The sequence below is a fragment of the Acomys russatus genome, chromosome 23 (assembly GCF_903995435.1).
Source record: "Acomys russatus chromosome 23, mAcoRus1.1, whole genome shotgun sequence".
In the NCBI taxonomy this organism is placed as follows: Eukaryota; Metazoa; Chordata; class Mammalia; order Rodentia; family Muridae; genus Acomys; species Acomys russatus.
The window spans coordinates 29,585,452-29,612,292 of NC_067159.1; the positions used below are offsets into that span (position 1 = coordinate 29,585,452).

Consider the following 26,841-nt stretch of genomic DNA (forward strand, 5'->3'; position numbering starts at 1 on the left):
AGTGAAAATGTCTCTAGGAAAAATATGCAGCTGGCTAGGTACAAGATCACAGGCGCTCAGCCCTAAAAACTCAAAGAAAGAAATTAGCACCAGCGCCATCTCGAACTTTACAGACAATGTAATGAAGGCCCATGTATAACATATAAAAACTTACATTTAACCCAAAAACTTTACCAACAATAATAAATATATTATTTTCAGTTTCAGGAAACAGCTAGGTTTTTAATTTTCCCAGCACTATGGCGGCATGTGGCAGTTTTCATTTACTTTGTTTTGGACTATGCAGAGCTGACAGAGAGACAAATATTTCCCCAAAATGGGATTTTTCAGTGGAGGTGCAGGTGGAACAGTTTTCCAATGAAAACTTATTCTTAGCTACTTTTTCCTTTTTCTTTCAAAGTGTTTTTATTAGAACTTTAGAAGAACTGCACAGCTTTACTGCAACTCCATGCCATGCTAGTCCCCTGTTCCTGTCTGATGTTCAGATTCGGCATTGGGAAGCAGGTGTGGAAAGGGAGGTGCAGATCACAGGAGTGAAAAAGGGCTTGAATAAGCTAATATGTAGCCAAAATATATATTCATCCTTGTTATAACAAAGAGTTGAGTGTTAAAGAACATTCATTTATAATTTTAATTACAAAACAGCCAGTACACAATATGAAATATGTCAAATTATTTTGGCTTCCAAACAGCCCAAGTGTATAGCTCTATCAATTACATACATGGCTACCAAATGTCCACTGTATTACTGCTGTACATAAATAATGACAAGACAAAGAACAGCAACCAGTCCAAGGGCTTGTAGGCCAAGGAACCAGAGCATAAGCCAAAAGAAAATGACCACTACTGGTTCCACAATCCGTTCTCCAAAGTACATCCTGGTGAAGCCCATGTTGAGGAGGTTTTTGTTCAGTTCACCAAAAAGTGTTCCCATCTTTTTGTAGTCATCTCCAATGGGTTCGCCAGTGTGGTTCTGTGATTCTTCAACGTCCTTAAAAAAATAGACAAACCAAGATATGGACATAAGACACTGTAAATACCTTTAATAACAATGATCTCACCATATCATCTCCAAATAAATTGGACACACACTTCCGGTAATTGTTTAGTAAACACTTATGGAGATGTCCATAGCTCATGAGCATAGAATTTCACATGGCAAAGGTACTCTGAAGATGCAAGCAAGGCCCTGATGCTGAGACAAGGCCGTCCTGAGCTATTTCGTGGACTGATCGAACACAAGAACTTTTATAGGAGGGAGTTGGTAAGATGCATAATAACATGCTGTGTTCCCAGTTGAGAGATGGCAGGAGGAGCCGTGAGTGGTGAATGTAGGCAGCCTGTGACACTCAAGGAGAAAAAGGGCAGACCTTCTAGTACCTCAGAAAGGAGCACATCCTTGCTGATCTAGACTCCCGATCTCCAAGAATATAAGATAATTAATTTGTGTTGTTAAAAATACTGTTCAGACAATGGGAATGTTCCTTTGGATTGACATATTGTCTATCCTACCATTCAAGAAGAGAGAAAGCAAGCCGGGCGTGGTGGTGCACGCCTGTAATGCCAGCACTCGGGCGGCAGAGACAGGCAGATCTCTGTGAGTTTGAGGCCAGCTTGGGCTACAATGAGAGTGTCAGGACAGCCAAAGCTACACAGAGAAACCCTGTCTTGGAAAACAAAAAACAAAAACAAAAGCAAAACAAAAAAAGACTAGAAAAAACACTTGCTGGTGTTTGTAGACTTAGCATTGACTAAGACCCCAACTAGACCACTGATTTGATTTGTAAGACATAGGTACAGTTCATTCACCTCCATGCATGTACTCACTCACTTACTCTTCGGATGCTCGGATTTGCACCAACGTGCCTATGTAGATGAAGAATAGTGCGCCCACTTCCGAGAGCCCGGTTGCAGAGCCACCTTCCTGCTGTGCTCCTGTTTCATGAAGCAGGCCTCCTGGCTGCTTTAACTTGGTGAGCACACTGTGAACTGATTTTAACAGTTTAAGCTCAGCTGACTGGAGGATAACTAGTTACTGTGGGATAGTCCTCAGCCATTGCTGTTGTGATCTCTCATTTTCAGCCTCAGCTATCTATGCAGGCTGCTGTGGAGTCCCTTGCATAGCTTCCTGTCAAAACACTACTAAGACTGCAAATGTTTCCTGTTAATCTCACCAGGGGAAACAAACTTTTGAAATAGAATTTTATATAAGGCCGAAATCAGTGCCCCAGAAAGATCTCTACAGATACTCAACTATATATTCCACCAGTATAGGTTTTTGCTACTGCCCAAGCTTACTGCAATTCTGAACATCACGCTAGTTCTTAATGTTCCCAGCCCACTTGTGCCGCTTTGATTCTGTTTCTTCAAAGGCTTATTATGTATTTAGTGCGTGGTGTTTAGCACGATGCCAGGAGGTGAGAGCTTTAACAGGTGAGGCTTAGTGGGATGGTATGCCAAGCTTTGTCCGGATTCCTGCTCCACAGTGTAGTCATTGCACCTGAGATTGCAGTCTACTTTGAGGTAAGGCACCCAGGGTGGAACACTCACCTGCCTGTGTCATTTTATTTGGATTTTTAGAATCCAAAACCATTCGTTAAATAAAACATGTTTTCTTTAAAGATTAGTCAGTCTCTGGTATTTCCTGACAGTAGTGAAGAGCTGATGAATAGAACAATCCCTTGGAATTCTGCAGACATTTCTGGCTCCTATTATGTTCTGCCAATAGAAGGACCAGGGCGACACCCCACAGGTGAAGAGAGAAAGTGATTTGGTTGGCTTAATCTTATGTTTATTAGCTCCTTATACTTTTATGTGTTCCATGATACCATAGTACATTAAAACATGAAAATGCGTTCCTGTCTGATATTAAGCTATTTCCCTCCAGCAGCCTCTGAAGAACCTTTGACTTAGTTTGCAATTGTTCTGGGTCCACATCTCCATTTTTCTAGCATTTAATAATGTTGAGTGTTTTTCTTAAATAAATAATAAAAAAAACCCTCTTTGTAATTAATTGTTATCTATGCATGCAACTGTACTTTGGTGGTTGTGGTAGTTCTTGAAGGTTTCTAAGATTTTTTTTCTCCCAGAATTTTTGTGGTTTCAGTATGAACAAAGCACCTGGATCAGATATAATCGGTATTCACTTTAATGTACTTGTAAAATGAATTAAGTCTATGAACGTGCCTGGGGTTAGCAGGAGAAGAGGTAGGTGTTGCAATACTTAACTCCAGCAGGGAGTTAGTTAACCCTGAATCTCAGTGCAGCAACAGCAAGGATCCTACAGGGGTTGGTGGGACTGAAATGGCCAGGTGTAGTTACTGCAGCCCGCTTCTATTAACACACACACACACACACACACACACACACACTCACACACACAATCCAAATGTAATGATTACTAAATTTTGCAACCTCACTATTGGTACTGTTCAGTGTGGCCAACTAAGAGAAGGTTAGTGGAAAAATGCCCCCCAAAATGTATCTTCACAAATGCAGTTCTATGAAAATATCAGATTCCTACAATGAACTGAATAGGGGCTCAAGCAATACAAAGATGACACCTGCAAACATGGGGAAGAAACGGGCAGTGTTGCTAAAGTAGCAAACTCTAGTGGGCCTCAGTGCTATGCTTTCTGTATGTACAGAGAAGTTTCGGGGTCCTTGTTATGTTTCTGAGGTTTGTTATTTCCAGGGTAACTGTGATGTCAGTAGCACTATTAATAATGTAGCTACTGTGTAACAGGCACAGTGTTGCCTTGATTGATTCCCCCCAGTAATCTCTATTTACAGGTAAGGAAGCTGCCAGTGTTACCTTATACTCAACAGTGGTCAGGTCTATGAGGGCCCACACACTTATCCCCATACACTGCTAGTATCTACTACATGGCAAATACCTGTTTCAGATACTATACTATATATATATATATATATATATATATATATATATATATATATTTTTTTTTTTTTTTTTTTTTTTTTTTGAGACAGGGTTTCTCTGTGTAGCCTTGACTGTCCTGGACTAGCTCTGTAGACCAGGCTGGCCTTGAACTCACAGAGATCCACCTGCCTCTGCCTCCCCAGTGCTGGGATTAAAGGTGTACATCTCTGGGGAAAAAAAGGCTATGGTAATATTTTGTTTACAATAAAACAGTTAACAGAGCAAACTAACATTGGGATGATTCTTGCTTTACATCCTTTCTCAGTAAATTTATCAAATAAGAAAATTGTTCAAAGCTTTATTTTCATCTTGTGCAAAAATTTAAATGAGGTAAAGCCATTTGTAAACTTTCACATTTTGTAGTTTTTAAAGTAGTTACTGGACTTCACATTAAAAATGTAAAAAAAAAAAAAAAAAAAAAAAAAAAAATAAGAAAGAAAGGGGAAAGGAAACACTGAGGACTGTAAGCATCCCAGCAAGCATGAAGAATTAATGTACCTGGCGGGACTGCAGTGAGAAAAGCTACTTCACACACAAGCAGAAGTGCAGCGGAGCTTTCCCTGCTCTGACATTAGTCATCTGTGTTCCTGCCAGACTTTCTTTGTGTGTGAGGCTCCAGTGGAGACCATTTGTCAAGCAGACGGCTCCTTTTAGGGTTACACACGACGATGGAGAGTGCTCTCAGCAAGGCACTACAGCTCTTGTCTGTCCATGATTGAAGATATACACAGAACTACGAGAGTGACACAACTGATTCAAAATCCTTTAACATTTTTCTTTTGTTTATTACTATTATTATTATTATTAGTGTGTGTGTGTTGTGTGTGTGTGTGTGTGTGTGTGTGTGTGTGTAATGTTTGTATGGGTATACACTATACACGACACGTGTGTGGTGGTCAGAGGCTTTTGTGTAGTTGGTCCTCTTCTTCTTCCTTTACATGGGATCTGGGGCCTGAACTTATATGTCACCAGGCTTGTGCATCAGGCGGCTTTTCCCTGTTGAACGGTCTTGCCACACCCTCAAAATCCTTCTTAATGATAGCAAATTAAAGGTAAGACTTTAAGTAGGATTTTTGAGGAAAATCTTTAAAATAATTACATTGGTTTCATATGTTAAAAACCATGAATAAAAATATCAGGCTCCATAAGCCTACTGATAAAGAAGTAAGTGTTTTAAAATGCTGCATACGAATTTGCAGATAAACCATTGCTGCAGAGATTCAGAGATACAATAAATATAGCCGAAAACATTGAGACCGGAAGTCATAATGAAGAATGTGAATTCACTGCAGTGAAAAAGAAGCTCTCAAAAATTCAGAGATGTCAGAATTAAACAAAGAATGTTCTGTGTCAAAATGATCTCTTTTCCCTAACTCCTACAGGACAAAAATAAACATATTAAGACAAGTAAAAACAAGGCTACCTACGCTGCCACTTATATTCATCACAACATTTGTCATTTTACTACTTTCAAAAATGTTTATTTAATAAAATCAATTCAACAAGTACTTTCCTGGTGTCAATAATGGATTAAATAAACGACTAAACCTTTAATTTCAAAAGGCTAGCAATCCTCTATAGAAGTTAGTATTAAGTAAGCATAGTTTTCGTGGAAATGTGATATTTTAAAAGTTACAAAATGCTTTTGTAGTTTGGCTTAATTTTAATAAAAATTAATTTTTTTCTGGCAAAACCTTAATATTAAAATACTTAACTTTATAGCCCCCAAAATGAGGTGTTTAGCTGCCTTTGTATTTTAGCACAAACTATCCTGTAGTTGAAAAAAAAAATAAGGAAAAAGCAAAAAACAAAAAACGCCTAACTGAAAGGACTTTAGAACAAGTTGGAATTTCAATTTGTCAGACACAAAAAAGGAGTGTTACATGTGTATAAACAGATAGGGCTGAGATCCCAGCTACTCAGGAGGATGAGGTGGGAGGAGCTCCAGTTCTAATGTCTTTCTGGGCAACTTCATGAGAACCTGTCTCAAAATAATAAAGCACAGCGAGGCATGGTGGTGCATGCCTTTAATCCCAGCACTCAGAAGGCTGAGGCAGGTGGATCACTGTGAGTTTGAGGCCAGCCTGGTCTACAAAGTGAGTCCAGGACAGCCACGATAACATAGAGAAACCATGTCTCAAAAACCAAAACCAAACTAAAACAAACCAAACCAAAAAAACAAAAAACAAACCAAAAAACCAAGGAAACAAAAACCAACAAAATAATAAAGCAGGAAGCAGTGGCAGAGTTCCTCCAAGTACCCAAGTGCCACAAAATAAAAATCAACAGAAAAGAGACATAAGAAATGTCAGAGGCTGGTAATTTTTCCAGCTTTCTAAGTGTATACAATGAAGAGAGAATGTACTTCAGTCAAGCACAAATAATGATCCCCACTACCCCCCACCTCACTTTCTTTGACTTTGTAGTGATATACTTAATAATAGCTCAGAGCGAGGAACTTCTGCAGAGTGAGCGCCAATGATCATGGCTGCCTAAAGACATCATTTTTAAAAAATCTATTACAGACATAAAAAAAGCAATAAAATTGAGAAACAGAAATTGGGAGTCATTTGCTAAGGCCTTTTATACTTGAGTGTCCTCTTTTTTTCTACTTAAACCACTCCATTACTCCACTCAACCCCTCAAAAGAAAGGCTGCTTTGCAAACTGCCTTGTTACCTTCTTGGGAGGAGACACACATGCAAAGCAACAACAGGACACAGCATTGCACATAAGGGGAAGATGAACACAGGAGTGCCTTTGCTAAGGAGTCAGGGATTTTGAAAGGCTCTGAACTGCTTATACATTTGATCCTTTTGGCTAGTATATTCTGTTTGTAACTTAGAGCCTTCGTCTATCATTGCAATTATGAATTTATAGACACTTGCTCTTCCTCATGCCTCTCAAAAGGCTTCTGATCTCTCAGCTCCTTTTGCTAGGCTGCTATGGGTTGGAGGTAAACACTGTGTTCACATGCCTCCTTATAAGATCATGTCTCATGGTTCCTAGTCCTTTTCCCACATTCCCAAATCTTTTCAGTCACCTCCCAATTACTGCCCACCCATTTCTCATTTCACTCTTCTATTCTCCTTCCTAAATGTACTACTTCTGTTTAACACTACACTAATAATCCTGTCTTCCTATTCATATGTCCAGGTTCTGCTGTGTGTCTGTGTGTGTGTCTGTAAGTGTGAAAGCACATGCGTGCACGGCACGGGTATGAGGGGCAGGGATAGCGCCAAGTCTCCCTCCCTGCCTTGTTTGGAGACAGGGTCTCCTTGTTATTCACTGCTGCACATACCAGGCCAGTGGGCTCACAGTCTCCTGGCAACTCTCCTGTCTCAGCTGCCCATCTCCCAGCATGGGTATGCTAGGATAACAGGGGTAGATGCTACTGTACTGGTCAGCATTTTAGAATGTGAGTTCTGGAGGATCCAAATACAAGTTAACAGGCTTGTACACCAAGTGCTTTCTTTGCCCACTGAGCCATCTCCCTGGGCCCACTCATGGGTTTTGAACCATAACATATACCTTTTATTCCTATAGTAAAGAAGAAAAATAAAAGATCTAAGTTTGAAGTAAAACAGATGAATATTAGGCGTTACACTTTCTTTAGAGAAAAACCAGGTAAGCATACTCCAAAATCAGAAGCTATGGATAGAACATTTTACTTAGATGAGAGCTAGCTCCTAAAAGCACTGATTCTGCTGTTTGGGATGCCTGAACATAATATATTTTAAAGTGATTTTTTAAATTTATTATTTGTAAATATTCTTTTGATAAAGTTTAGATTAGAGTTTTCCAGTTTATAGTGAGGCCAAAGAAATGTAGTACACCGATGTTTATAAGCTCTGTTGCTCATGGTAGAATATTTATAAGAAATACTCAAATATGAATGCTCATTGCTAGAATTACATTCTCTAAACTTCATTTCTTATTAATTTTTAAGGCCTATAATGGGATTTGTTTCACCACAGTCAATAGCTCTTAATGAGTCTGACAATTTTTCAAACAGTGTCCACAAATACTATTTATGCAGCCATGTTGGGAGTTGCTCATTACATCCTGTACAACAAAAGCTTCTTGCTTTGTGAACAGATCTTTGTGTCAAGTCTAGCGACTTGTTGATTCTTTTCTTTGCTGTTCTGAAATAAACACTGTGCAACTCTTATTGAGTGAAATGTCTAAGTCCTCAATCACTGGACCAAGTGGGGGACGGTTTGAATAGCTTTTCATTATTCCTGGCACTGAAGAGTCTGCAGGGATCTACGCTTGCAGATGGGCAAAAGGGTACAAGGAATGGAAGAAGGGCTGCGTGAGACGGCAGATTAGAGTTGCCTCTGTGTGAGCCAATGGAGCTGAGTCAGAACATGAAAAAACACACCATATTACAAGGAGAGAAGAAAGAAAGGAACAGCTTGCACAACCCACGGAGGGAATGAGAAGGTACTAGGAAAGGTTAGAAAAGCAGGATGGGCAATGCAGTAAGGTTGAGCTCAGCTTCTTCCATGCTGTTCTGAGGCCTTGAGAGGGAAACAAAAGCTTCCAGAAGGTAAACCTGATCAAAGCTGGGCGGCGCCACCCTCAGGACAAGTCCGTGGCTTTCATGATTCTCAAACCCACTAGTGGTTTTGTAATTTCTCTGGCATGGAGGTCAGAAGTGGAGAGAAATTCCATTTTGTCAGGTTCTATGACTCACTGGTCCTGCAGCCATCTTAAGGGAGGGAGTACTGTTAAAAACTGACCCCCACAAGCCTCAGACCATGTCAGGGAGACTTAACTTGGCCTGGTACAACTCCTGGGTAAGGGAAGGCCCGGAGAGACTTAGAAGCACTAGAGTCAGATACTGACAAGCCAAAGGGTGTAGCCGGGAGGAAGCTGGTTCAGGCAGAGAAGCGCCTAGAAAGACATAGCTTTGCTGTCTTAGGCTGGCCACAGAAGATTTCATCAGCTGAGAATACCCCTGGTGTCTGAAAGCTCTGAGCCCGGGGAGATCTGTGGGCAGATCAGAGTCTGGAACCACCTTATCTGTCATTCACTGCTGAAGAACTTGAGCACTCAGAAGTTCACTCCAGGGGAGCGCTGAACACTTCAAAATATGAAGACAGGTCTGTTGGAGGTTGGTCTGATGTATTTTGATGCTAATTACTGCTTGCTGTCTTTGTGCCCCAAGATTGCTATGTAACCTTAACTAATAACTTAATTCCTATTTGACCAATAAAAAGCTAACCAGGAAAATGTGATAGGCGTGGCTAAGGTTACTGGGCTTTGGAAGACAGGGAAAATATGATTTTTTAAAAACTTTTTTGTAACTTGTTCACACATTACATCCCAATTGTTATCCCCTTGCTCTTGTCTTCCTTTCCCACCCTCCGTTTTCTGCCCTACTCCCCTCCCTTAGACCTCTGAAGGTGGGAGGCTCCCCTACCCCAGTGTCTGGCCATAGCCTATCAGGTCTCATCAGGATAGCTTGCATCCCCTTCCTCTGTGTGCCTGCAAGGCCGTCCTCCCAAGGGGCAGTGATCAAATCCTGAGTACCAGAGTGCATGTCAAAGGTTCAGCAGCCTTCAAAAGCCTCAGAGACCTACAGAATATGGCATTTAAAGATGTCTTTTATTATTTTAAAGACTCTTTGACAACACAGGTTAACTCCTGGCAACATCCTGCCTACTTCAAAGAAGATGATGTGCATCAAAGAACCTCCTTCTGGATGTGCCTTCAAATATGGCAAACCAGCCACTGGGCAAAATGTCCTTGTTCCTGCCACAAACAGAATTCTGCTTAAAAATGGGCAAGCTTGGATACAGGCAGAGTCAACAGCCAAACTCTGGCAAGACAGGGTAAGCAAGTCCTCAATGGTTCTTGCCTCACAAATAATGTCTGTCAGATATTGAGCCGGAAAGGAGAAGATGATGCTCCAATGTTACAGAGAATTTTGGATGACTGTTCAAGCAGTAAACTGTCTCTGTCATTTTTTCATTTTGGAAGCTGTTAACCTGCACTACTGGTTCAGTCAGGTATTTAAGTTTTATTCCTTCTTAATTCTCTGATTAGGTTGAAGATCAGATAGTTTAGTCTTACAATTAAGCTTAGTTGTTTAGGGGTTAAGATGTTTTTAGGTTTAGATAGATGTTTTAAATAGATAGAGATGAGATATGATAGATATTGAGTTATATTCAGAATTTTAGATTCACCAAGATAGCAATGATGTTTTCTTCAAGGTTGTCAAATACAAATAGCCAAAACACTATGAATGTAACATTTATACAATTCCTGATTGTTTCATGGTTCTTCCTGCTGTATGTAGTTTATTTTATTTATGTGTAATAATATAAGTGTATATGTAAAAAAAAAAAAAAAAGAAATGTAATAATAAATTTTTTTAAAAGGTCCAGCAGAAGTCGTCTTCCCCATCTACTTGGAGAATCAGCTGTCCATTGGTTGCGTACATATGGACAGGGGGTCTAGGTTCCAACCAAGGATAATGCACACAGAGATCCTAGACAGGGAGAATCTTGGGAAAGAGAAGGAGACAGCATGGAGGAAGAGCAAGGAGGAGAATCGCCAAGGGATGGGAATAGAGCCACGTGACCCAGAGAAGGGACTAGGAAGTTCCTCAGGGAATGCGATAGCCCAAATGAACAACAACAGCAGGTATTTTGGGATTATGGGTGGGAAGTAGCACAGATAAAATTTATTAGAAGCAGATGGAATGGGATGGAGACGAGGAGTTATTGGAGGATAGCTTAGGAGGTCATATCTGCCTTGCACAGGTAAAGGCTCATTTTAAAATAAAGCAAGTGTCTGTGTTTCATTGATTGCTAGCAGGTTAGAAAATACCACTGTAATAATAATTAGCCTAATAATAAATATTTATTAGGCCCTACATCTAAATTAACCACAACACAGGTCCTATGCCTGTGCCAACCTCACTGCTGTGATTGCTTCCTGCATTCCTTATGCACTTGGAGACACTCTCCATGTAAAACATCAGCCACAACAGAGAGGCTGTACAGAGGTCCCTGGTATGCAAGGAGAGAAAGCTACTACTAGAAGATGGCTCTGGTAGATAGCCAGTACTTGTCCAGTGCAGACAATCACAGAAAGAATCCGCAGGTTCAGCTACCCTCCCCCTCGGTGCCTTGAAATGGCTTCTCCAATGTCTTCTAATTGCTGTCCCTATTTCCTCTCAGTGCTAAACAGAATTTTAACATTATGCATTACATATTTAAATTTTTGTTACTTCCCTTCAGCATTTATCTAGCACTATTTCCACATACCTCCTCACTTTTTTCAACCTTTGTGACCCATTTTTCTTCTTTGTATCTTCCCCATTAAGTAGTAGTATTTTTAATTTACCTTTTTTTTTTTTAAGGAAAATACTCTTATGCTTTAATTTTTGCTCCTTTTTACATTTAATTTTGTTTTTGAAAACTTTCATTTTTGAGATGCCTTGTAGTTGCTTTTGCCCCTTTCTCCCCTAATCTCCTGCTTTTTTCTTTTCCTATCCATAACATTCAAGTCTTCGTTTCCTTTTAAGTACTTAACCTTGCTTCTCTGTGTCTTCCTTCTCCACGCCATCTTCCTTTTTCTCATTCATGTACTTATAAACATCATATAGTCACTGCTGATAGATTAGTGGGCATGAGGAATTTTAAGTTGATTTTCCCTCTTCATGGGCAGATGTTGCTGACACGGCAGCTTAGTATCTCCTTGTGGGCAGCACTGGGGACTGAGACTGTTCAGGCATCTGCTCAGCAAGATCCCACACCAAATGCCACAAGGGAAATCCAAACAAGGAAATGTTCAAATTGAAGCACAGGATTTCAAAAAAAAAATGAAAAATGATGATAGTTTTCTGGTAAAAGAAAATGATAATCGGAAAGAAAATACAAAGAAGCAAACAACGAAAAGGGAAAAGTAAAAAAATAAATAAATAAAGGGAAAAAAGGCAACATGGATGAAAAACTTAGCAACATGAAAGGAAAATTCAGCAAGGAAATTGAGATTTTTGAAAGAAAACAATAAACTCACTCCTCCAAAAGCCAAACAAACCAAAACTACCAAATAGAAACACTGGAAAAGAAACAAATGAATCAAATAAAGACATACTGAAGGACATTACCAACACACTAGGCCCGGCAGAGGAAAGGAGGATGGCGGCAGGGTCAGGGATGGAGGATGAGGCTGGATGAACAGTGCATTCAAACATCAGCAGGGCAAGAACAACCCTGACGGAAGTAATTAAAAACTCTAGGACACAGTCAGGCACAGTAGTGCACACCTGTAGTCCTGGCACTCGGGGAGGGGGAGGAAAGTGGATCTCTGTGAGTTCAAGGCCAGCCTGCTCTACAAAAATGAGTCCAGGACAGCCAGTGTTACACAGAGAAACCCTGTCCCGAAAAAAACAAAACCAAAACAATACAAAATCTGGGGCTGGAGAAGGCTCAGTGGTTAAGAATACTTGCTGTTTTTCCAGGGGGCTCTAGTTCAGTTCCCAGCACACACATCAAGGTGGTTCCCAGCTGCTTGTTACCCAGCTCCAGGGTTTCTGACGGCCCTTTCTAGCCTCCACAGGAAATCCCCCACCCCAACGACACACATTCACAAATAAACACATACACATAAAAATTGGGAAAAAAAAAAAAAAAAAACCTAAGACACATTTTAAAAACTCTAAGGCAAAAACACGTCACACACACAGGCAGAATCAGAATATTATCAGGGACTGGAGAGATGGCTCAGAGGTTAATAAGTGCACTGATTGCTGTTCCAAAGGTCATGAGTTCAATTCTCAGCAACCACATATTGGCTCACAACCATCTATAATGAGATTTGTATACATAATAAATAAATAAATCTTAAAAAAAGAATATTATCAGATGTCTTGTCAGCAATTCTAAAAGCCTGAAAAGCCTGGCATCGTTCTATTTTAAGCCCAGAAAATAAGTAACTGCAACCAAGACTGCTATATCCAGCAAGGCTACCCCTTAAAATGGACAGACAAATAAGAACATAACAAGACAAGCAAAGGGAAGACAATTCTTGACTACAGGCCAACACTGCAGAAGGTAATTACACAGCGAGAACAAAGAAAAACACTCCCACAAGAACATGTTTAAGGCCTGGAGAGATGGCTCAGAGGCTAAGGGCACCAACTACCCTTCCATAGGTCCTAAGTTCAAATCCCAGCAACCACATGGTGGCTCACTACCATCTATAATGTGATTTGATGCTCTCTTCTGGCCTGCAGGTGTACATGCAGATAAAGCACTCACATACATAAAATAAGTAAATAAATATATAAAAAAAGAACATTTTTAGAAAGAGGAACAGATGAAGTAATGAAAGCTGGAAAGGAGTCCATTATGTCAAACATGGTAATGCAGTTGACTCCTGATACTAATAGGGGAGACAAGAAAAAAAACAAAAACAAACAACAATCTATCTAACAAGGGGGGGGGGGGAAGGAAAATTACAGGAATTAGTAAATATCTCTAAAAAATTAAATGTAAATGGCATGGTTCAGCAAACAGATGCAGACTAGCTGATTGAACCTTAAAAAAAATAAAAAATAAAACTTCACCTATCTGTTGTCTCCAAGAAACACCTACAGACTGAGAGTTCAAGAATGAAAAATAAGCTGTGAAGTGAATGGAAACCTCAAACATGCTGGCATAGCTATTTTGATATCTGGTAAAGTAGATATCAATACAAAATCCCTGAGGAAAGCTAAAGGAGCCTACTACAGATTAGTAAGAGGAGGGAACAATGCCTCAAGAATATATAACAATTGTAAAGAAACATTCATGCCCAGGGTCGGGGTTCCAATTTCATAAAACAAACAACTAAGGGGCATAACGGGCATAAAGGTCATATGGATCTAGATACAAAAGCAGTGGGTGACCCCAACATGCCACTCTGACCTCTAGTGAGGTCACTAAAACTGAAAAACAACAAGGAATTATCAGTTCGATTACAACAAATCAAATGGAGCTAACAGACATTTTCAGAGTATTCCACCCACTTTTCCCAGTCACCACAGATTGACCCTTCTTTAAAATACAACAAAATCTAGGTCAAAAAGGAGGCCTTAACAAATATAAGATAATTAAAATAATTTCTGGTGTCTTATCAGATCACAGTGGAACCAAAGTAGGAACTTTCTTCAGGAAACGAGAAAACAGACAGGCTGGGGGAGCTGGCCCGCTTGCTGAAGTGCTCGCTGTGCTCGCATGAGGGCTCAGGTTTGGGCTCCTGCACCTGCATAACGAGCCAGGTGTGGTTGGCACGCTTGTAACTCCAGCATCGGCGAAGTGGAGACAGGTGGTTCTCTGCGGACCTTCTGGCCAGTCAGCCTAGTGTGACTGGTGAACTCCTGGTCTCAGATCACAAGGCGGATCACTGTCCTGAGGAATAACACCCAAAGTGGACCTCTGGTTTCTGTACATATGAATGCGAGCGCATGTGCGCGCGCACACACACAACACACACACACACACACACACACACACACACACACACACTGAGGGGGGGGGGAGAGAGATAGAGAGAAGGACCACAGAAACTGTACAAATACTTAGACATAAACAAAACACTCTTGAATGACCAAAGGCTCAATGAAGAAATAAGGGAGGCAATTTAAAATGTCAAAGAATGACATGAAAATAAAAGCACAACTTACCAGAACTTTTAGAACGAAGTAAAGACAATTCTAAGAGGTAAGTTTATAGGCAGTACCAGGATGTTTCTGGTATGATGACTCCAAATAAAATTTGATAAAGGGGGAAATCTTTGCCAATTACACATCATTCAGAATTTATAGCAAGGGCATATAAGAACTGTTAAACACTCAACTATCAATCAATAAATGGGGCAATGAACCGGACAGTTCTTTAAAATAAATAAATTAATTAATTAATTAATGCATATGACAAAAATACTTTAAAAAGTGTTTAACATCCTTAGCCATTAGGAAAATGGAAATTAAAACTGACATTTACAGGAAATAACTGGAATTGGAAACCATTATGTTAAGGGAAATAAGTCAGACTCAGAAAGAGAAACGCTATTTTCTTTTATGTGTGGAACTTAGATTTAACACTGTGTGTGTTCATATGTGTGCCCATGAAGTCTCCAAAATAGAAAATGGATCATGAGCGGGGAGGAAGAAATCCTGGAATACAAGTGAAAAGAAGCAGAAGTGGAGGGTGGCTGGGAGGCGGGAAGAAACTAGCTGCACGGGTAGAGGACAGTGAGAGTCGGGGGGGGGGGGCGGGGGGAGACGAGTGAGTGGGCCACAGTGAAACGCTTTACTCTGTATGCTAGCCTTAATGATTAATAGACTAACTTAAAAAGAAAATATGGGTTTATCACATTTCTTATGGAACACTTTTGAAAAGCAGTACATATAAATAAGGTCAACCGGCTTTATCAGCGTCTATTAGCTGTTTTAGGTGAGTGATGTTTTGAAAAAGCAGCTTTCTGCTTAGAATCAGTCTATAGTTACACTCTAAAGCTAAACCATTTCCTCGTGGCAGATTTTGCACCTGTGTTTTTATGCTGGGCGTGTTATGCCCCGTTGTGGTAAACAAACCTGCATAGACTTGACAATTTGCTAGGCTGATTGATGGCTGCCTTCTTTCAAGAAACGACACTCTGGCTCTTGGTGTGCCTGAGTACCACCTAACTTTGATTGCTCAGTTCTAACTCCAATGATTCATGATCCTTGATTCATGTAACATGTAAGTTTGCAAAACAGACAGACCCTTTAGTCAATTTGGTTCAGTTAACAAATGACAGACTGCACAGCACCACGTAACTCCCTGCCATCAGCACTATTTCTGAGTGTGTGCAGCTCTTCATATTTCCAGACTGGAATGCTCAACTGCAGTCCAGCATTTCCTTGCAGACAGCCTGAAGCACCAAATCAACACGTTGAGTACCAAGCTCAATCATTTGGTCTCAATTTGTTTTTCCTTCAGGATACCCTGCCTTAGTAACTGGCACTATCAAGTGTGACCAAGCAGTCTGCTGGTCTTTCTAGACATCTTCTGTTTCATCCTTGGCTCGTGTCTGCCAAGTCATTTCCTTCTGAGGTCATACGTTAGAACTCATAACTCACTAGCAGGCGATCTTATTCACTTTTTTATTCTTTCTCTTGGTAGAGATTTCATCGGCTTTAATGATATTAGTAATGCTTATACAGTCTATGTGATGAAGATGCTTTTCTTGGACACAGCGTCTCGTTTAGCTCAGGGTAGTGTCAAACTGGCTAGGTGGTAGGAGATGGCCTTGAACCTCCTCTAATTCTTCTGCCTCCACTCACTCCCAAATACTGGGATTACAGACATGCACCACTACACTTGGTTAAAATGCTTAGTTTTTAAAATCATATCATGGCCAAGAGAAAATTTTACATCTCTACAGAATAAAGTTCTTGTAATTTTAATTTGATCTGTGTCTCTTAGTTTTCACTGCCTTTTTGTTGTTGTTATTGTTGATTAGCTATTTGTTCAATAAAGTTAGTCAGTACTTATATCCTAGACACTTGCTCATCACAAAGGTGCTATAATTAAGATGTGTGCTATTAGACTCTTGAAATCTAGCACACACTGCAGGACTTCCCAAGAATCAGTCTGCCAGGAGTGAAGGCAGGAACAGTCTCACAACAAATTCTGAACTCACTCCAACAAACAGTGCCACAGTGTTAAAAAAAAAAAAAAAAGTGTGAGTGTGTGTGTGTTAATGTGCTTTACTCAAAATAGCATATCTTCTTTCTCATCCTCATCCTTTCTCAACAAGGACTCAAACAAAATAAAAAATTTAACAAATACATTATGATATATGATTATAATTCTCAAGAAATGTATTTAAAATAGATGAATTATTTTATGTGTATTTATTGACACCTAAATGTGTGTGCAGGTGCCCACTGAAGCCAGAAAAGGGCATTGGGTCCTTGGAACTAAAGCTACAGGGAGTTGTGAGCCACCGATGTGGTGTGTTGGCATGACTGAACCAGATTTAGCAGCGAATTCTCTAAACCACTAAGCAGTTCTCTAGCCCTTCAAGAAATACACTGAGAAAGAAAGGAAGAGAAAAAGGTAGAAAAGGAGAGAAGAATGGACGGAGGGAGGGAGGAAGGGAGGGAGAGGAGGGAAAGAGAGAGCTAGACAGAGAAACCAAAACTGACTAAAACAAGTCCAGGCCCAGGGAGATTTTTCAAAAGGTAAATAAAGGTGCTTGCCACACAAACCAGACAGTATGAGCTCAATTTCAGAACCCACACAAAGGTGGAAGGAAAGGACTGGCCTCCACTGTGACACATGTGTGTACCCCTGCATATGCAGTGATGATGATAATAATAATTAAAACATGTCCATGATTTATTTATCTTTTGATCTTTCTAGAGGGATTTGAACTGGCAACAGTAGAAGTGAGTAAAACAATAATAAAATATAGAGAAGCAAAAGGATGTGTGAGAAAATATTATGAACCTAGGGGGAACTTTAGCTTTGGCTCTACCCTCCCAGAAAGTGAAAGCAAAGCACAGCTAAGCAGGCCTCTGCTTAACCATCACCTCCGTGGACCCTTCTGTGGTCACCCCATTTTCCACAGCAAGCCCACCCACACCATCACCACTAGCTACCTTCTCTGACTTTACTTTCTCACAACACCTACAATCTATCCGTTGACTAGTTCCTTTATGCATGGTCTCCCCTCACCCCATGCATGGTACCAGATTAATTAGAGGAGAGGTTTGAACATATTTTTATTTATTTATATTCCAGCCTCAAGCAGGGCCTGGATAGTAGGTGACTCCACTCCAATTTTTTGATTGAATAGATGAAAAACTATCAAGAAAACATATGCAAGCGAAAACAAAAACAAGAAACAAACAGAATGCAGAAAACTTTCTATAACACAAGCATTATAATAACTTTCTAAAGCAATAAATGCTTACTATGGTATAAGTGGATAGGTATACGGATTGCCAGGTTGTTAAAGCAACCAAAGTTTTAACAACAGTAATCAAATATAGAGTGCCTAAAGACTCTGACTCTACAAGGTTGCAAAAACATCCAAAAATGTCACAATTGTTATACCATATTCATTACATTGTAAAATGCAATGTAACACAATTAATCAATACAATACATAACAGAACAGGACACACTTCTAAGTATAAAATGCAGTTTTATAATATACCTTATAAACTCTGCCTAAGGGTAAGTAAATGCATTTTTTCCTTGTGTACTTGGGTTGTTGGGAGTGTAACCTGTTCTTTCAGGTCAGGTGTGGAATTTACCACTTGTGGCATCTCATCAGATTTGGCTTTTGGAGGACCTTAGGTTTTCAGCTGAGAAACAGTTATGTGCACTAGTGATGCGCATAGCTTCCTGTGATGCACTAGTGCATCTTACATCTGGCAATGACAGCATCTACTCTATGGGTATGAGATCAGATTTCCCATCAAAAGACTTGCCGTGAGCCAGTGACAGACAGTAGTGTACACAGTATGTAATAAGTCACCACAAGCCAAAGTCAGTTTTCCTACAATGTAACTTTCTTTCTCAGTTCTCAATTTGTAGCAATGTAAGGTTACCTTCTGGTATATGAAAAATTAGCTTGGAACTTTCGAATGAGAAACTCTGAATCTGACTGAGGGAATGAATTGGTAATACGTAAGACCTCAGATTTAAATTTCTACCTCTGTAGATAGTCTGCACAAACATAGGTAAAAATAGGAATAAAGAGATTAAAAATAATTTGTCGGGTGGTGGTGACATTCACCTTTAATCCCAGCACTTGGGAGGCAGAGGCAGGAGGATTGCTGTGAGTTCAAGGCCAGCCTAGCCTATAAAGCGAGTCCAGGACAGTCAAGGCTACACAGAGAAACCCTGTCTAGGAAAAACAACAACAACAACAAAAGAGATTAAAAATAATTTTTCCTAATTGGAATAAAAATATTCTCTAAAACTGGTATTACAGAGAAATGTATCAAAGGAAACATAACAAAAATGTAATTCTCTTAAGATTATGTTCTTCATTTTCCCAAAGTTCAAAACACTTGTGCTATGTTCCTTTTGATCAGAATTCTGATAAGCTGTAGTTGTCGCTGTAGGAAAACAGGCAGAGACACGGCAGGTCACTTCCTCTTCCTGGGCCAAGATTAAGCACAGATGCCAATGATGTTAAATGAAAAAAAGCCCTTTAGATATGAGAGAAAAATAGATCACAGAGTGGAAAACATATTTTACATCAAATTTGCTGAAAATCCAGTGTATCTGCTCAAATTAAGCTAATTTTCAACAGTCTTATCAATTTCCTTATACAGGAGCAGGCAGGCACACAGGCACACACACACACACACACACACACACACACACACACACACTTTTTGATACACAGGAGCAGGCACGCGCGCACACACACACACACACACACACACTTTTTGATACACAGGAGCAGGCAGGCAGGCATACACACACACACACACACACGCACGCACGCACACTTTTTGATACACAGGAGCAGGCACGCACAAGCACACACGCATCACACATAACAGGTTTCTGCAACTGAATGGATGCTATTGAAGATGAGACTGTGAGCCAGAGAGGACAGAAAGATAGTAGACCAGGGTGTAAGGAAGGTACAAGCAGAGGTGACATTTCTGCTAATGCTCCTTGAGGTGACCTGACAGCCATGCTGTCCCTGTAATCTTGCTTTATCATTTCTCTCAAGTAGGAGATTGAGAACATGTCGTATGGGGTTATTCTTTCTCCTGTTAAAGATTAATGACACACAAAGGGGGAAATCAACTTAGGATCTCCTTTAAAAAAAAAGGTGAGTGCTTTTTTTTTTTTTTTTTTAGAGAAGTATCAAACACTTAACTTACCTATTTTTTTAGTTTAGAAAATTGTAATAGTTAGTCAATAGATAACCTGAGTTCCATAAAGTAGAGAATATTTACTAAAATGCAGTCCTATAATGTGATTAGCTGAGACGAATAAAACAGAACCAGAGGGAACGGTGAAAAAAGAGGGACCATGAAGTAGAAATAGGGGGCTTATACTTATTGAAGGCCTACTGTGTGCTGGGCATTTTGTGTAAAGTCTGTCTCCCTTAAGAGGTGGGCAGCAGTACCCATATTACAAATGAGGAAGCTGGCCATCGGGTTCGGGTTAAGCAGTAAAGCCAGGGTGCAAATGTCGATGACCACACCACAGATCCTTCGCTGTCTGATAACAATGCCAACGGAAGGGAGGAAGGCATGGAAAAGAGGGAGTGTGGCAGAGGTGATGGGAATGAATAGGAGGGTCACAGGAGAATTAATCCAATAGGAAAAAATACAGAAATGAATGTGGAGGAGAGAAAAAGCAAGATAGTTAGATATGCTGGAAGAGACAAAGATAAGGGCTCAAGGGGGTTATCTGTTGGAAATATAGACTTCAAGACAAGAAATAAACTATTTTTCCTCTCTCTTTTGGGACAAAGACTAGCAGGGCAGCTACTTCAACGCTCACTGCACTGAATCCTTCCCTGCACATTTTTGGGTAGAGTTTGCCATGCTGACATTTTCAGCCAGATAACAGTTGCTGTGGTATTGGGTCCCTTGTCTCTGACCAAAGTCCCTGATGTAGATGCCTTAAAGGGGCAAGGATTCATTTTGGCTCATGGATTCAGACTTAGGGTGCAGAGCACATGGGAGGAGGCATCCAGGAAGGAGTTTTCCTCCCCCCTCAATGTTTTCCCAGCATGAATCCATCACAGAGCTAATCCATTCAGTGGGGGAGAGCTTTACGACCCGTCTCTAACCCTCTGTGACCTGCAGACCACCCTGCCATGTGTTTTAGGAATCTATGCATTCTTCTCTAGGCAGAGGAGTCCCACTCACTGCACAGTCTCAGCTGACTCTGAACTCACTGCGTAGCCCAGGCTAGGACTGCAAGTGCGCACCATAGCACCTAGTGTATGCTCTTCCTTAATCCAGTGATGTTGCCAATCATAACAAACCGTCCGAGGGGGCCGTTTTCTACATTTTAGGCTCTAATACATTAGCAATATTCCTGGCCACTTCCATTGGATACCTAGTAGCACCATGTAGCACCAACCAAAAATGTCAACATATTGTCACATAATCCTAATGCAAAACTGTCTTCAGTTGAGAACTACTGATCATCTGAACTCAGTATTGGCATGCTATTGTTTGTAAACTGCTTTTAAAGGGTGCCTCATATTTAACCATGACCCCTGGATGGGGAGATCTGGTGGCACTCAGAGGAAGGATAGCAGGCCACCAAGAAGAGACTTGATACCCTATGAGCATATAAAGGGGGAGGAAGTCCCCCTCAGTCACAGTCATAGGGGAGGGAGTAAGGGGAAAATGGGAGGGAAGGACGAATGGGAGAATACAAGGGAGGGGATAACCATTGAGATGTAATATGAACAAATTAATAAAAAAAATTAAAATAAATAAATAAAGGGTATGACATGATGAGGGTATAGACAAATACCTAATCTTGAGCTACATAATCTAAGGGAGAGCAACAGAGCTATCAGACAGAGGGTTCACCATGATGGTGACTCTGAGGTAAGAGAAGAAAACTGGCTTTGGAGTTTACAGCCCTCTGCTCTGGTACAAACTAATACCAAAAACAATGTCAAGAACAAATTTCTTACTTCCTCGGCTTATCTTGCCTTTGAACTCTTGCCTTACTGAGAGTTCAAGTGTACACTTCAGGGAAAAACTGTCAACTAGTTTCCACACATACATCTGTTGCTGATACTGAGCCGAAGGGCAATTACAGTGAGCACTGTGGGTTGGTGCACTTATCTTTCCTCTATTTCCTTGCCAAAGTGTGGTCTGTGGCCATGGCACCACACCACCTGAGAATCTGTTAAGAGACACCAAGTGTCAGACCCGTGCTTCAAATTAGTTGCATCAAAATCTTTGTTAGCAAAAGACGACATGTTCTGTTTGATGCTGAGGGTACTGCGGCAGGTCGCCTTCAGCCTGGTCTCCTCTTAACAATGGATGTGGAGAATCTTAAAAACTACTTTTGCCACATTTCTTTTCAGTTCTGGTTTATCTGACAATTAGGTCTCACAGCTAACACTTGCGTGCTAGCTTAGGCACTAGGAACCCTCTAAGAGTACTTTTCATACATTAACTCGTGTGCTCCTCTCACCTTCCTATGAGGCTGATATAATTATCTCCCTCACTATACAAAGGATGAAACTAAAGCCCACAGAGGAGGATTAGTTACCTTTCAAAGTACAAACCTATGTACTGTGGATCCAGAATCCATATAGCCAATCCTATCTCTAATGATAGATCAAAAAGGGCATATGGGCTACCCCATTATTTTTCTAGATCATCTGTGAAAACTTTGATAAACACTGTCATGAAAATCCCTCTTCTTATGGACTTAACTTTCTAAGCCAGTGTCACTCTTTGTAAAATTCTAGGCACTGCAAAAGGAAAACAAAAACAAAAACAAAAAACCCCAGAAATGAAGCATCATTATTTTAAGGAAAGCAGGGGGCTTTCTGTGAGCTCCAGAGTAGCCTGGTCCACATGGGGAGTCCAGGCTGGTCAGAGCTGCACACTGAAGCCCTGTCTCAAAAAGACAAAAAGCAACCAAAACAACAACAGCAGCCGCAGAAAGCAGGACACTTGGTCTTGAACCATTCTTCAGGATGCCTCAAGCCACTTCAGGGGTTTCACTCTCTCACCCACTTTTACCACTTCTAGGGATCTATTTCAACACAGAAGCGTGATGATTACTCGGACATATTTTTCACACAGTATTATTTATGAAAGAATGTTTGAAGCCACTTAAGTGTGCACTGTTAGGAGAATAGACTATTAAGGAGCTCTAAATGTCGTTCTTTCACAGGACTTTCCTAATATGGGGAAGAAATGCTAACTTTGTTTTTCTTCTTTATTTATTCTCCTCTCATGTATTACATCCCAGAGTTTCCTCTCCCTCCTCCCTTCCCAGTCCCCCACTCCCACCCAGATCTACTCTTTCACTTTTCCTTCAGAAAAGGACAGGCCTCCTAGGGAAAAATCAGACAGAAAACTTTGCACAGGACGGATTCATGGATACTTAAGCCAAAACAGAGATCCAGTAACAATCCCAAGTGCTTCATCTCAAGGCATTACTTGGAATAATTCCTTACAAGTATTTATTTTCTTCACAGGCATTCTTAAATTTCTGAGGTACACATTACTTATATAATAATAAAGAAATTCAAATTAATATTAACAATTCCAAAGTCAATTTAGGGATCATGAGGTTGTGCCATGCTTTCATAAACACAGCAGTCTCAGGTTATTGTGAATTGTTATCTATGTTGTATATAAGCAAATGCCACTGACATTACAGACAGAATAAATACAGAGAGGTTTAGTCTTTCAGCTATCCAGAAGGGGCACATATCTTCCATAAAACCACCAGGCAGTCACTGTCAGCAGTATAGGTGGATCATCTCTCATGAACACAGTTATCAATCCACGTGGAATAGCCATCTGTGTTCGGTCTCTTAGGTCCCCTGGACAGCAGCACACATGACTCCTTTCCTTGCTTGTCTCTCTCTCCGAGGTTTGACTTGTACTTCTAATCAGACATAGTTTCTTTTTCTCAAGGCTTCCCTTTTCAGTAGTCTTGATTTTAACCAGACCTCTTTTGTCAGTCATCCTGCCTGGAAATATCCAGGCCAGAAGACTACTTAGCTTTTCCACAAGTGGAGTATCAGCTAAGGATAAACTGTAAAGTATGACTCTGACAATAGATTAGTTATTAATAAACCATCTGTATGCGTAGCAGTTATTTCAATACTATGGGAGTAAGTAAAATCAGGAGCATTCTCATCAGGTGTTTTAGTAACAACAAAGCAAAGAGCAGTTGTGCGCAGATGCTTCTACAGGCTAAGGGAATGGGTCTTTTAGATAGAAGACCTCAGTGATGGGAGAGATGTATGTGGAGACTATAGACTGCCAAGTAACCCGGGGGAGATGCCTGCTTCTTATCAGAAAAGGAAACAGAAACAGAACACGATAGAACACATAAGATTAGGAACTGACAAAAAGCTGATTCTGGAACTCTGCACACTGACCCCGCCCACGGGAAGAAGGCATTTCAGAGGTGCTGTGGCCTTGGTTCCTTCTCCCCGTTGAGGAGGCTGAGGCTCTGGAACACCAGCTGAACACACACTAAGCAGAAAGAGAGCAGGAAAACAGCCTCGGCCTCACTCCAAGCTAATCTATTTGCTTCTGTTTGGTTACTATCGCTGATTTTATGGAAAAATTCTGTGTAAATTTTAAATATCTTAGGAAGTAATTTTCCAGAATTATTCCATTTATAATCTGGAGTTCTGGTACCCTTAAGACCAACCCCCCCCCCAAAAAAAAAATGATGAACAAGAAAATATCTCCGTAATGAAAAATTAAAATGACTCCTTGGAATCTTTTATAGTTGTTAACTGCAATTCTCCTTCAGCTATTATATGTGTAAAAATAGCTCTTTGTGGCATTGCATAGATTTTTAAACTTCATTTGTAGGTTGATTTAAAAAAAAAACTAGAAAACAGGCTTTGTAATACTGTTGCCAAAATATAATGGATCACAAAAACTTGCTTTCTGCACCAGTGGGCTGGGCTGTACCAGTTCTGACTTCCTGATAAGAAGTTTCCAGGTACTGATATGGTAAGATCTTGGGTGTGTTTTGTTTTCCTATTGTGAGAGCTTAGAGCATTCAGGTAAATGATGTCGGAAAAATACAATGGCACAAGTTAACATGGCTAAGGAGTACAGGAAATGAAATTTCATGACACAATTCAGGAAGCAGGCAGTGAGTGACAGGGCATCTATTTTTTTGGAATGTATCTTTAACTTTTGTTTCATCCCTTTTCTGAGTTCTATTAACAATTTCAGTGGACTGATGCTGTCCATGTCATCGTATTGGTAAAGTCCGGAGGCGTTTAAGGGAAGTTATTCCACATCTGCCATTACAAAAGTACACTGACTTAAGTCGCTGTCTTTTCCAGTTGAGCAACTAAGGTAAGAGGAAATCAAAACCCTATCTATTGAGTCATACTGGTAGAGTGAAGTAAAAACACCACCAGGAAGGGAACTATCAAGATCTCCTAGCTACCAATCCCTTGCTTCAGTCACCAGCTCCTATATTGTCCTATAGGTGAACTATGGATGAACAATTACAGTCCACAGAGCATTGTTTTTGTTTAAGTAACGTTTGTTGAAATGTTTTATTATATTAACGTATTTAGTTACTAATGTACTTAGTGATAGCAGAGGACAAAAAAGAGAGTAATGACAAGAGACAGGTGTTAACTGATAACTCCAGTAGTACAGGCTGACGACAGGACTTCTCAAGGTCTGCTTATCTGGGGAATTTTTGAGAAGGTGATTTCTGTAACTGTCTGCAGAAAAAAATCGTCCCACGTAGAATTCAGTTTTTACATTCAACAGATTGTCTAATCTTGCGGATATCTGATGTTATAATTTCCCTTAATATACTCAATGATATCAATTCAGAGAACTTAAAAAGTACCCAGTTTCTATTATGTCTGGCCTCTTAGTAAAGCTCCCTTCCCTTTGGTGCTCACAAAAAGCAATGTTCTTTTTTCACTTCTAAAATGAAGTTCAGCTCTGCCCTAAGGTGCTGTGAAACTTGCTCTGGGAGAGTCCCGGTATCTACCGGCACCGACACATGCTCCTGCGGGCCGTCCGCCCACAGCGTCCTGGGCGCGTGTAGAACTCAGAATGCGAGCCGAGGGCCCAAGTAGCGCAAGTTGCCCGGTGTTTTCAGGTGAGGCACCCGAGGGCATTTCCACGGAGCCCAGCCCCGCCCGTCAACCGCTCTCCGCGTGCCCAGCCGCCACCCTGCGGCCCGCGCTCACCTGCTCGCCCTCGCCCTGCGGCCGCCCGCGCCGCGGGCTCGCCCCGGGCTCCCGCTCCACCGCCCGCACTGCCGGCGCCGCCCCGTCCTCGTCGCACTCCCCGCCGCCGGCGCCGCCCCACAGCAGCTCCCCGGCCGAGCACATCCCGCCGCCGCCTCGGGCCGCCGCTGGCCACACCGGGACGCCGCTCGAGAGCCCAGCGTAGACAGGAATCCAAGAAGTGCGCCCGCCGGCCTGGGAGCCAGAAGTGCAGGAGCAGCGGGCCCCTCCTGTCAGCCGCTCGCCCCGCCCCCAGATCGGGGGCGGAGCCCCAGGGGCGGGGCCGAGGTTGAGGGGCGGGGCCGTGGCGGGTCGCGGCCCAATGGAGGCGGGAATCTGGTGTGGTGGGCAGGGCTACTGGAGGGGCGGGGCCATGGAGGGGCGGAATCAAGGGGTAGTATAGCAGCATCCGTGTAAGTAACTGCAGGAGGGAGAATATGAATGAGGCTATAGGTGCCTGAGGGAAATTGTGTGTGTCTATTAATGTATACGAGAGCTTCTGTGTAATTGTGTGTCTGTAAGTCTGTAGCTATCTGTACACAACAGACATTCGCGTGTGTTTGTGTGTGTGAAGGTGGGGTTGAAGAAGTTGTGTGTGAGAAACATTATAACACACTGCATGAGGGAGCTCATATGTGAAAGAGGCCATAGGTACATGGTAGTGGCTATTAAGGTATATGAGAGCCCATGTGTAATTGCGTGTCTGTGAGTAACTGTACACAACATACTGAGGTGTGTGTGTGTGTACAGGGAAGAGAGAGTGTTAGAAAAGAGGAAGTGTGTGCTGTGAGAAAGGGTGCGTAGGAAACACTGTAACAGACTGTAACAGACTACATGAGGGAGACTACGTGCAAGAGGCCATTATGCATGAGCTTATGTGTGTCTGACAGTGTATTGTGAAAGCCTGGGTCTCATTGTGTGCCTGTGAGA

At 41.2% G+C, this 26,841-nt stretch overlaps 1 protein-coding gene across 1 annotated transcript; it reads right to left on the reverse strand.

Moving 5' to 3' along the window:
- On the reverse strand, nucleotides 1-26,140 carry Fam241a (family with sequence similarity 241 member A). Its single transcript, XM_051165650.1, has 2 exons — nucleotides 25,873-26,140; nucleotides 1-991 (listed from the first exon to the last, which is right to left on the reverse strand). The coding sequence occupies exons 1-2, from the start codon at nucleotides 26,014-26,016 to the stop codon at nucleotides 746-748; spliced, it is 390 nt and encodes a 129-aa protein (XP_051021607.1). The 5' UTR covers nucleotides 26,017-26,140; the 3' UTR covers nucleotides 1-745.
- Between the last annotated feature and the right edge of the window lie 701 nt (nucleotides 26,141-26,841).